Here is a 13212-nt window from a genome sequence, read left to right on the forward strand (position 1 = left end):
ATATATGTACAAAGCTACTTCAAAACTGATTTCTGAATAACAGTGGACCTATCTTTCGACAATGTGCAAAAGAATTTGCATCAGATTGTTAAGCTTACCCTCTTCCTCTTTAGTTTCTTTATTACTGGTTGGAAAGCACACAGACACACAAGCATGCAGAATATTTCTATTTCCGTCACATCGATGGCCAAGGAATGTCTGCAGCATTTGTGGATTCTGATCCAAGACAACAGCTTGTTCGAGGTTCATGAGATACTGTCTGCAGGACTCATAGTCGCATCGCAGAATATGTTGCATTAAAGTCTGCTTCTGCACCCAGAAAATTAAACAGGCACAATTACCCAGTGTATGCCACTGTGTACAGTTCATTTTTTAAAACTATTTTACTGCTCTGAACTCCGTGAAAAGGGGTGAGCCAGAAATACAATCAATAAAATTGTGATAATAAAAAATTAATGTTGCAGTTTATAAATTAACTAATTTTACCAGTAATGATTTCAGTCAAAAGTGCATGATCTATAAAGTAATGTGAAAACTAGAAAAAATTTGCCCTTTAAAATCTACCTGCCTAAAATGGTAAGCAATATACATTTAAAATCTGACTGTATCCAAATGCTTGTTGACAAGAAAGGAAATAAAATGTCTGTTTTAATTTTCAGTACATTTAACACCATAGCAGAACAATCTGCAATTATAGGATTACATTTTTGAAGATTCTAGCTCTAACTTTATAAGGTAATGGTCACTTAAATTGCACAACTCTTTAGAAATCAACTATGTAACTTTGAAAAAGAGCTTTGGTTTTATTGAAATATTTGTAGTACATCAGAAATCTATAATAAAGCCTAGAACTCTCAGATTAAAATCACTATTTAGGAATATCTACAAAAGATTAAAATACAGACCAAGAGAGTAAAAGATACAATGCCTCTAACTTTTGTTTGATATATTTACTTATTTATTTAGCATTTGGCATGTTCAATATATTTAATTACCTCAACAGCCATTATGATGATAGCAGCTTTCTTTTTAATGGTTGAATTAGCAGGAATATTTGTTAAGGAATGTACTCCCATTCCCAGACTGCTAATAGGAGGAAGATCAAGCCAATCAGGATCTCTTATTCCACCCATACAATCTTTTGCCATTGGATATATGGTACCATTTCCATCTCTAAGAATGATTGGTGATTCCTATGTAGGAAGCAAAATGTCATGCAATACAAAATTCTAGTTATTTTTTTCACTGTTTCAGTTAATACTTTACAAAGTTTACTTTCCTCATCTACCAGCTGTTGTTCTTCTTGGTTAAACACTCTTTCTGCCATCTTGCCTATTTTAACCACAGGACAAATGTGGCTTCCAGCAGCAGCAACTCAGCTCAACTCATCTTAGACATAACCTCGTCTAAGCAATCACAAACTAAGGGCAATAGTTATAAATATGCAAAATGTTTCAAATTAAAAATGTTTTGAGCTTGCAATACTGAGTTTGAAATATGTCATTCCAACTTATGTGAATAATCCCATCTGCATAAAAGATTATATGCACATTTTACCATTTAACATAGATATCACAACATCTATTCCAATATCACAAGTTTTATGTCAAGGATGATGGGAACTGATCATTCCTATTTTGTGTAGGGATTATATATTCACCAATGAAATCATTCCAAATGTCACAGAAAGGGAGAAGACCTTCCCAACATTTTCCCTCCTCAACCACTGAACTGTGTCATGGGCTTAGATAAACCCTCTCTAGAGTATTAAATATTTGTAACTTTCTTTCTTTTCCCATTCCTTGCACCCCAAATATGGAGAAAAATTATGCACCCTGTATTTGGAACAAGAATACTGACAGCTTTCCTATAAAGACAAGGTTCAAAATAATTCAAGTTTGCATTAAAGCCCCTTTCTAAATATTTAGAATAACAAACCTGTCCAGCAGTGAAAATAGCAACACTTCTCTCATTCTGCCCAAGGAAAGCAAGGCTACTAGTGGGGAAATTATTTTCCTGTTCTGCTTTTCCAGTTGCTAGATCAAAAATGCAGTATCTAACCCAATTTCCAGTTTTGAGGACAGCATGGACTCCTAAAAAGTGAAAAAGACCATTGCTAGTTTAAGATATCAATATGTTTCTAAAAGTCTTGTTCCTGGGCAAAACAATCCATCATAGGCAACAATTTTTTAACCAAGGTACTTCAAATGGCCTAATTTACAGAATGCATTCAAAATCCAGAACCCATAACTCCTATGGAATTGAAACTTGGCAAATTTTATAACATAAAACTATCATAAAACAGTTTATGACATAATATAAAATGTCATAAAGCATTTCCTGTGTTGATGTTTGACTGTGCTATACAGTGAAGAAGAAAAAAGTTCACACCTACCTTTCGAATCTACATTAACTGCCAGAATTTCTGTTTTTTCTGGAATACATAGTTTTTTAGGGGTTCTCTGAAAACAATCTGGAACTTTTGGTGTCCCACCAGTTTTTACCACCTGTAACAAATATTTTTTTTTAACTTTAATACAATTACCTTGCTGTATCTAATCAATCCTCTTATTAAAAGCATAAAATTTACTAGAAAGAACTAGAGATTCTTCTGCAGTCCCAGCCAAGTTAATTTTTCTTGCATGGTGACAAATCGGGCATCATGATGCTAAAGATCAATTCCTTTCCTCCATTCATTGTCCCTGACATTTACTCAACAAAATGAGGATTGTTTGAAGTTGTTGTGGCTAAAAATAATGACTTTTATCATTCATCATTAGTTATATTCTTCTTAATCTAATTTTACAAAATGTCCATAATTGTATCCTATATTTAGTAATTAAAAACAAGTTATACTTTTTTTTTATGAGGGACGTAGTGGCTCAGTGGGTTAGGATGCTGAGCTTGTCGATCAGAAGGTTGGCAGTTTGGCGGGCCGAATCCCGAGTGCCGCGTAACAGAGTGAGCGCCTGTTACTCGTCCCAGCTTCTGCCCACCTAGCAGTTCGAAAGCATGTAAAAATGCAAGTAGAAAAATAGGGACCACTACGGTGGGAAGGTAACAGTGTTCCGTGCGCCTTTGGCGTCTAGTCATGCCGGCCACATGACCACGGAGACGTCCTCGGACAAGCGCTGGCTCTTCGGCTTTGAAACGGAGATGAGCACCGGCCCCTAGAGTCGGAAATGACTAGCACGCATGTGCGGGGGAACCTTTACCTTAAGGTAAAGGTTCCCCCGCACATGTGTGCTAGTCGTTTCTGACTCTAGGGACCGGTGCTCATCTCCGTTTCAAAGCCGAAGAGCCAGCGCTTGTCCGAGGACGTCTCCGTGGTCATGTGGCCGGCATGACTAGACGCCAAAGGCGCACGGAATGCTGTTACCTTCCCACCGTAGTGGTCCCTATTTTTCTACTTGCATTTTTACGTGCTTTCGAACTGCTAGGTTGGCAGAAGCTGGGACAAGTAACAGGCGCTCACTCTGTTACGCGGCACTCGGGATTCGACCTGCCAAACTGCTGACCTTCTGATCGACAAGCTCAGCGTCCTAACCCACTGAGCCACCGCGTCCCTTCTCACCTTACCTTTACCTTATACTTTTTTGCTTATTCTGAATTTACAGCAATTTTATAAATGGTCCCAGGTTTTCGTTTAACAGATAGATTTTGAGTAATTCTAAAATCTCATTTACATCATATTCAGCTGATTTTTAACAAAATAATCAGGATTCATGAACTATAAGGCTTCACATTATCAGTTCTCCAGTTCTTCTATTATCTGTTCATTTCTGTATCTTCTATAGCAGGGGTGTCAAACTGCCGGCCCATGGGCCAGACGCATCATCCCAAAACCGCGCCCACCACATTGCTGGCAATGGAGAAAAAGCTCCGATATGTTGCGCAACGTCATGTGACATCGCGAGTTTGACATGTCTGTTCTATAGCTTTAAATGTGATTAATAGATTCGTATGTAAATGGTAACTTGTAGCCCTCAGCAGCAAACTGCTAACCATTTAAACTGTCATATTTTCTCTTTACTATACATACTTGTAGTTCATCTATTCGGAGTAATCGGCAATCTTGAAGAAGAGAAGAGGGATCAGGATCTAACCCAGTGCTGCTTGCACAATTTGCAGTAGTAGATGTTCCTGGAAATTTTACAGCAACATAAGCACCATCCACTTTTAATACCTAAAACAAAAATACATATATAGAATTAAATGAAAGACATAATGAAGTTGAAGACTTAAGTTTCAAAAAATACTAGATATTAATGTTTTAAGAAATATAAATAAAACCTAATTCAATATCTTCAACATCACAGTTGCTGCCTACCTTTTTTAGAGACACAGTTCTTTTAGATTAGATTAGATCAGATTAGATTTATTAAATTTATTAAATTTACCATAAGCATGCCACAATATTAGAATACATAATTTTCTTTGCTAAAGAGGATACACTCAAGACAGCAACACAGCACAGTGGTATCATAATCTACCATATTTTTCTGTCTATAAGATGCACCCTTGTATAAGATGCTCTGTCATGTGAGTTTCTCCACGCCGATCAGCTGAGCCAGCAAATCCGGAAGTTCGGATAGACGACAATCTTGCCCCGTCCCCCCTCGCGTTAGTGGCAAGCCCACAGGGGCTTGACATCTGCACCAGGCGGCATGGCAACCCACACAGGCATGCCCTGGGCTGCGGAGGTTACCATTATTTTTCCGTGTATAAGACACTGCACTTGTATAAGACGCACCTGATTTTTGAACAGGGTGTTTGCGGGGGGGGGGGGGGGGGGAAGCGTCTTATACATGGAAAAATATGGTATTTTTCCTGAAGCGGGCTATGTTCAATTTAAACAAATCTTCCAGCCTCACTAAAAGCTTCTATGCTCCCAGGGTTGCTCTCGGCCCCCAATTTAGTGTTTTATCAGAACAGAATGAAAAATCTGACTTCACACAAAGCTTTCTTAATTTGTAACATAGCATGTTATCCAATATATCACTTACAGAATACTAAAGAGCTTTGAAAGTTGACAAATAATTGCCTAGAAGCTTTATTTTAAATGTATTTTATTTTTATGCTGCCTTTAAAGAAGTAAAAACCGAAAGGTATTCCCCAATCCCAGCACATTAAAACTGCAGTTACCTAACTAAAACTGTCATGTTGAAAATATTATATGCTCGAAATGCATCAGCAATTTTGAAGTGATATATTCTAATTAAGTGGCTTATGATAGTTAAATCACTTATTATATGCAGACTGAAATTATATCTATTCAAAACTAACAAACAGTTCTAGTTTAGCAGAGTAACTAGAGGGGAAAAACTCTATTTAAGACAATCTGCCACAGAGAAACAGCTTGTAATGTATGTTGTTTTGATTAAGCCAATACAAAATAAGTAGCATCAAGTTCATAATCATTTGTAGAAATCTCTATTTCAGAGTAAAATAATGAGGTAAAGGTAAAGGTTCCCCCGCACATGCGTGCTAGTCGTTTCCAACTCTAGGGGCTGGTGCTCATCTCCATTTCAAAACCGAAGAGCCAGCACTTGTCCGAGGACGTCTCCATGGTCATGTGGCCGGCATGACTAGACGCCAAAGGCTCACGGAACGCTGTTACCTTCCCACCGTAGTGGTCCCTATTTTTCTACTTGCATTTTTACATGCTTTCGAACTGCTAGGTTGGCAGAAGCTGGGATGAGTAACGGCGCTCACTCTGTTACGCGGCACTCGGGATTCGACCCGCCAAACTGCCGACCTTCGACAAGCTCAGCGTCCTAACCCACTGAGCCACCTGTGAGGTAATTTTAAAAAGTAGAAAATCAATACCCAAAGGTAAACAAAAATGAGATTTGTTTTATACAAACCTTCCCAACAGGAACATTTTTAACATCTTCCACAAATACCACTTCTCTAAGAGACCACTGTTCCTCATTCACCTTCTCTTCTTCTTTAGGAGCTGGGGTAGATCTTCGGCGTTCTTAGATAAGCACAAAGAATGGGGAAAAAAATTAAAATAAGTTTGATTATAGAAAGTCTGCATATGGCTACAATATAGCAGTATATATTGTTTATATACAATATACCGTATATACTTGAGTATAAGCCGACTCGAGTATAAGCCGAGACCCCCAATTTTACCCCCAAAAACTGGAAAAAGTTATTGACTCGAGTATAAGCCGAGGCTGAGAAATGCAGCAGCTGGAGGCTGGATCCCCCTGCTGAGATGAGAGAACGGGGTGGCAAGCCGCTGAGAGAATGGGGCGGTGGAGTGCTCCGCCGAGAGAATGGGGCGGCTTGCTGTTCTCTCGGTGCAGCACGGCAGAGGCTGGATCTCGCGAAAGAAGTCTCCGCTGAGCGAGAGAATGAGGCGTCTCGGCGCCCATTTTCTCGGTGAAGACTTCTTTCAGGGGATGCAGCTTCTGCTGCCCCTTTCTCTCAGCTGCCCAGTGGAACAGCTTGCCACCAGAAATCAAGAGTGCTCCATCACTGGAGGTTTTTAAGAAGAGACTGGACATTCACCTGTCTGAGATGGTATCGGTCAGTGGTGGCGAAACTTTTAGAGACCGAGTGCCCAAACCGCAAGCCAAAACCCACTTGTTTATCACAAAGTGCCAAGGCAGCATCGGCATTCTGGTGCCCTCAGGGGAGGGGACAGGGAGGCGCCTCTGAGTGCCGTCTCTGGCACGAAAAAAAAGGGGGGAGCAAAAAATGGGCCACCGTACCGCAAGGCACAAAAACGCCAACCGCCGTGCCGCAGGGTGCAGATACAAGGCACCGCATCACGTGAGAACGGGGCTGGGCTAGTGAGTATCACGCAGGCACTAGCCCCGCCCCCTTTGCAGCATGTGCCTGCTCGTGGCCCCGTGCGCGCATGCACGCATGTAAAATGCTTCCCCCTCCCTTTTCTTCCAGTCCACCAACCAACAAGGACCTGCTGCTGGCAGCGGTGGTGGCGCACGTGCCAACAGAGAGGGCTCTGAGTGCCACCTCTGGCAGGCGTGCCATAGGTTCACCACCACTGGTATAGGTCCTCCTGCTTGAGCAAGGGGCTGGACTAGAAGACCTCCAAGGTCCCTTCCAGCTCTATTCTATTCTATTCTATTCTATTCTATTCTATTCTATTCTATTCTATTCTATTCTATTCTATTCTATTCTATTATTCTATTCTATTCTATTCTATTCTATTCTATTCTATTCCATTCACTTTCTATATTTCTATTCTATTCTATTCTATTCTATTCTATTCACTTTCTATATTTCTATTCTATTCTATTCTTATTACCATTCTCTATTCTATTCTATTCTATTCTATTCTATTCTATTCTATTCACTTTCTATATTTCTATTCTATTCTATTCTTATTACCATTCTCTATTCTATTCTATTCTATTCTATTCTATTCTATTCACTTTCTATATTTCTATTCTATTCTATTCTATTCTATTCTATTCACTTTCTATATTTCTATTCTATTCTATTCTATTCCATTCACTTTCTATATTTCTATTCTATTCTATTCTATTCTATTCTATTCACTTTCTATATTTCTATTCTATTCTATTCTATTCTATTCCATTCACTTTCTATTCTATTCTATTCTATTCTATTCTATTCTATTCTATTCTATTCTATTCACTTTCTATATTTCTATTCTATTCTATTCTATTCTATTCTATTCTATTCTATTCTATTCACTTTCTATATTTCTATTCTATTCTATTCTATTCCATTCACTTTCTATATTTCTATTCTATTCTATTCTATTCTATTCTATTCTATTCTATTCTATTCTATTCTATTCACTTTCTATATTTCTATTCTATTCTATTCTATTCTATTCTGTTCTGTTCTGTTCTGTTCTACGTTCTGTTCCAATCCATTCCATATTTTCTATTCCATTCTGTTCCACTGTCAGAGCCCATCGGAGGCAACCCAGTCAGCCCAAACAGGAGTTACACTAAGGCTACGCAGCCTCTCCTCTCAACCTGAACCCCTCCTTACCTTTCCTTTTATCTGCATCCTATTTTTAACTGCCGGCTCTGCCCTGCCCTATTTTGTCCTTGAGCACTCGTGAGCTCATCAAGAACAGAAGGTAACCGTGGTTGGAAAGGCAGGGCAAGATCTGCAAGATCCCCATTTGCATTTGACTTTGCCATCCCATCTGGTTCGAGATAACACACCACACACACACACACACACACACACACACACACACACACACACACACACACACACAGAGAGAGAGAGAGAGAGAGAGAGAGAGAGAGAGAGAGAGAGAGAGAGAGAGAGAGAGACGCACACCTCAGCAAAAAAGAAAGAAAGAAAAAGAAGTATTAGAAGAGGCAGAGAGCCCCTGTGGGTAGGAGTGAGGATGGGGAGAAACAGCAAGAAGACCGGGTGGGGTGGGGTGGGGTGGGTTAATCACTAAACCTTCCAGTGTTTAACCAAAGCAGCTTTTGCATTTGTCAAGCTCTGCTAGCAGGGCACTGGACGGGCCTGGCGGAGCTGCTGAAGGTGAACGGGAGAAGGTGAGTCTTCGCCGAGAAAATCTCAGCGCCCATTTTCTCGGCGAAGACTTCTTTCGGGGGATGCAGCTTCTGCCGCCCCTTTCTCTCAGCTGCCCAGCTAAGAGAAGGGGTGACAGAGGCTGGATCCTCCGAAACAAGTCTCCATGAGACGAGAGAACAAGGCACTGGAGCGCTCCGCGAAGTGTGGGGTGGGGAAGCTTGCCGCCCATTGTCTCAGCGACGAAGACTTCTTTCGGGGGATGCAGCTTCTGCCGCCCCTTTCTCTCAGCTGCCCAGCTAAGAGAAGGGGTGACAGAGGCTGGATCCTCCGAAACAAGTCTCCATGAGACGAGAGAACAAGGCACTGGAGCGCTCCGCGAAGTGTGGGGTGGGGAAGCTTGCCGCCCATTGTCTCAGCGACGAAGACTTCTTTCGGGGGATGCAGCTTCTGCCGCCCCTTTCTCTCAGCTGCCCAGCTAAGAGAAGGGGTGACAGAGGCTGGATCCTCCGAAACAAGTCTCCGTGAGACGAGAGAACAAGGCGTTGGAGCGCTCCGCGAAGTGTGGGGTGGGGAAGCTTGCCGCCCATTGTCTCAGCGACGAAGACTTCTTTCGGGGGATGCAGCTTCTGCCGCCCCTTTCTCTCAGCTGCCCAGCTAAGAGAAGGGGTGACAGAGGCTGGATCCTCCGAAACAAGTCTCCGTGAGACGAGAGAACAAGGCGTTGGAGCGCTCCGCGAAGTGTGGGGTGGGGAAGCTTGCCGCCCATTCTCTCAGCGACGAAGACTTCTTTCGGGGGATGCAGCTTCTGCCGCCCCTTTCTCTCAGCTGCCCAGCTAAGAGAAGGGGTGACAGAGGCTGGATCCTCCGAAACAAGTCTCCGTGAGACGAGAGAACAAGGCGTTGGAGCGCTCCGCGAAGTGTGGGGTGGGGAAGCTTGCCGCCCATTCTCTCAGCGACGAAGACTTCTTTCGGGGGATGCAGCTTCTGCCACCCCTTTCTCTCAGCTGCCCAGCTAAGAGAAGGGGTGACAGAGGCTGGATCCTCCGAAACAAGTCTCCGTGAGACAAGAGAACAAGGCGTTGGAGCGCTCCGCGAAGTGTGGGGTGGGGAAGCTTGCCGCCCATTCTCTCAGCGACGAAGACTTCTTTCGGGGGATGCAGCTTCTGCTGCCCCTTTCTCTCAGCTGCCCAGCTGAGAGAAGGGGGTGACAGAGGCTGGATCCCCCGAAACAAGTCTTCGCCGAGAAAATGGGTGGCAAGCTTCCACCGCCCCATTCTTAGCTGCCCAGCTAAGAGAAGGGGTGACAGAGGCTGGATCCTCCGAAACAAGTCTCCGTGAGACAAGAGAACAAGGCGTTGGAGCGCTCCGCGAAGTGTGGGGTGGGGAAGCTTGCCGCCCATTCTCTCAGCGACGAAGACTTCTTTCGGGGGATGCAGCTTCTGCCGCCCCTTTCTCTCAGCTGCCCAGCTAAGAGAAGGGGTGACAGAGGCTGGATCCTCCGAAACAAGTCTCCGTGAGACGAGAGAACAAGGCGTTGGAGCGCTCCGCGAAGTGTGGGGTGGGGAAGCTTGCCGCCCATTCTCTCAGCGACGAAGACTTCTTTCGGGGGATGCAGCTTCTGCCACCCCTTTCTCTCAGCTGCCCAGCTAAGAGAAGGGGTGACAGAGGCTGGATCCTCCGAAACAAGTCTCCATGAGATGAGAGAACAAGGCGTTGGAGCGCTCCGCGAAGTGTGGGGTGGGGAAGCTTGCCGCCCATTCTCTCAGCGACGAAGACTTCTTTCGGGGGATGCAGCTTCTGCCGCCCCTTTCTCTCAGCTGCCCAGCTAAGAGAAGGGGTGACAGAGGCTGGATCCTCCGAAACAAGTCTCCGTGAGACGAGAGAACAAGGCGTTGGAGCGCTCCGCGAAGTGTGGGGTGGGGAAGCTTGCCGCCCATTGTCTCAGCGACGAAGACTTCTTTCGGGGGATGCAGCTTCTGCCGCCCCTTTCTCTCAGCTGCCCAGCTAAGAGAAGGGGTGACAGAGGCTGGATCCTCCGAAACAAGTCTCCGTGAGACGAGAGAACAAGGCGTTGGAGCGCTCCGCGAAGTGTGGGGTGGGGAAGCTTGCCGCCCATTCTCTCAGCGACGAAGACTTCTTTCGGGGGATGCAGCTTCTGCCGCCCCTTTCTCTCAGCTGCCCAGCTAAGAGAAGGGGTGACAGAGGCTGGATCCTCCGAAACAAGTCTCCGTGAGACAAGAGAACAAGGCGTTGGAGCGCTCCGCGAAGTGTGGGGTGGGGAAGCTTGCCGCCCATTCTCTCAGCGACGAAGACTTCTTTCGGGGGATGCAGCTTCTGCTGCCCCTTTCTCTCAGCTGCCCAGCTGAGAGAAGGGGGTGACAGAGGCTGGATCCCCCGAAACAAGTCTTCGCCGAGAAAATGGGTGGCAAGCTTCCACCGCCCCATTCTCTTAGCAGAGGCTTGCAGAGGTGGCGGCGGAGCTGCGCGCGCAGCTCTCCAAACCGCCGCAGCCCGTTTGGAGAGCTGCTGCCTTCGTCCATGTTTGATGAAAGCAGCAGCTCTCCAAACGGGGGTAGAAGTTCTTTTTTTTTGTTGTTGTTGACTGGAGTATAAGCCGAAGTGGAGTTTTTCAGCCCAAAAAGTGGGCTGAAAAATTCGGCTTATACTCAAGTATATACGGTAATTATATTATAACCATGAGATGGGTGATTAAGAAATATGAAATATAAATAAAAATAAACTTTCGTATTAAAACACTTTTATCTATTAAATTAATATTTTATTGATCTTCATATCTAATCTGAAAAGGTTGGCTACATTTGGACATAATAATAAAGCAGAACTGCTGAGAATTCTAGCTTATTTTTTAAAAGCGGCATAAACTGGATCTTAATATTTACAGGAGTTCCACTTTAGGTTAATAACCACAGATAAAGAAACCACAGATGAAAAAAGTGTTTTATACATGTGTAAAAGCCCACACACAATTCTGCAGTGTGAAATACTTCCCCCTCCACAATGTCTTCTAAATCGAACAGTGTGGCAACAACATTTATTGCAGATAAAGAGATCTTGTCTATATTTAACCAACCACAGATCTGCAAAGCCATTAGTAATGGAAGAACAAGTAACAAGGCTATTTGTATATGTGTTACTCAATTGCCGCTGTTCAAATTTTCTCACCAGTGGCAACAATTAATGTAATCAGAAACAGCTGAAGAAGGAAAGTTTCCTGTAGAACTAAATCAATCTGACACTATCCTAATAATGTATTCTACATGTCTGATGTGGAATTCACACTGCTGGGAGGAATTAACTGGTGACTCCCACTGGCTGGAGAATGCAACAGGAGCAATTGGGCCATGTGCTACTAAGCAACAGGCAGAATTCAGAGCAATTGCATCTTGATATTATATTCAAATATAGTAAATATAATGAGGAAAATATGAAAACACCACTGATTAAGCGGAATAAAAATATATAAATTGATCAAAAATTGGTATTTTCCAAATAACTGTATTAAGCTATTAAATATTTAGAAGTTAATTACAGATAAATTACTACAACAGCAAAATTAGTGACAATGCAATTATGAACTATTTCTTTTTGTATAACTTACTGTATGGCATTGATGCACTGCTTGCTATTGAAGACGCATCACTACAGGTAGAGGCTGGAGAAGGTGGTGGGCCCATTTCAGTTTTCACTGGTTCCTGCTTACTTTCAGGCCTAAGATTTCAAGAAGTAATTCATATATTTTGAGTCAGTCAAGCTTAGAATTCATATTTTTATTCTGGAATGTTTCTTATCCCATTTATACATAATTGATATCTAAATTGCTTTCAAGAAATCTCTCTCTTTTGGGACAGCACATAAAAGTTATAAGTAAGTCTGCTTTCTCACAAATTCAAGATTGGTGAATGCTTCACATATACCTATTCATTTTTCCGGTATATTTAAGTAAGCAAGCGATGTTAATATAACATTTAAAAAAACTGTTTAAAATGTACAAATTAAAGGATTATCCTTAGTGAAAATTGGAATTAAAATAAAAACTCAAAAACCCTGAAATTTATGCATTACACAAGGCTGCCTAGCTAATTGCTTCTCTCCATTATTTGCTGCAGCCCTCGGAGAAATATTTAACAGTTTAAAATTACAGTTCTGTATTATAATCAAACAGAATTCCATTAAAGTCAAAAATGTTAAAGAGACTGAGATCCATAATTCAGTGCTTCTCAAAGATTTTCATTCATGGCTAAGTGTATTAAAGAAGTTCCTCACAATATTTTAGAGCACTTACTTTGCCTCTGTAGTTTTATTAGCTTTCTCCATGTTCTTTAAACTTTCTGGTGACCGAAGCTGAAATCTACAGCTATCATTCATATTCCAAACAGACTCCATTAAAACACCAACTTTAGGAATTCCAGCACTAATTGAAAAGGCCACTGCACCAGCATGATAGAGAGGATTATTCCTCAAACACACCTGAAATAGAGAGATAATGAATTAATTATAGTAAATTAAACATCAAAAGATCAGAAGGAAAAACAGTATTATGTAGATAAAAATGTGATACTGAAATACACACAAATGTTTAAATGCAAAATATTCAGGACACCGTTTCCTAACAGTAAGACCATCAGCATACTTAAAACTACAGCTCAATCAGTGATAAAGTAGAAAACAAAGGTAGGGAGA

General features: G+C 42.3%; 1 protein-coding gene across 3 annotated transcripts in view; it reads right to left on the bottom strand.

Moving 5' to 3' along the window:
* Positions 1-13212, bottom strand: part of UBR5 (ubiquitin protein ligase E3 component n-recognin 5) — a 97857-nt gene that overhangs the window by 41783 nt on the left and 42862 nt on the right. For all 3 annotated transcript variants that reach the window (XM_083358762.1, XM_083358763.1, XM_083358761.1), the window contains exons 14-21: positions 12815-12999; positions 12131-12240; positions 5868-5980; positions 4043-4186; positions 2396-2507; positions 1939-2093; positions 996-1193; positions 99-309 (exon numbers count right to left, since the gene is read on the bottom strand). In XM_083358762.1, coding sequence (XP_083214888.1) covers positions 99-309; positions 996-1193; positions 1939-2093; positions 2396-2507; positions 4043-4186; positions 5868-5980; positions 12131-12240; positions 12815-12999 — 1228 coding nt within the window. The remainder of the gene's footprint in view (positions 1-98; positions 310-995; positions 1194-1938; positions 2094-2395; positions 2508-4042; positions 4187-5867; positions 5981-12130; positions 12241-12814; positions 13000-13212) is intronic.

This window comes from Vipera ursinii (assembly GCF_947247035.1).
Source record: "Vipera ursinii genome assembly, chromosome: 3".
NCBI classification, from domain to species: Eukaryota; Metazoa; Chordata; class Lepidosauria; order Squamata; family Viperidae; genus Vipera; species Vipera ursinii.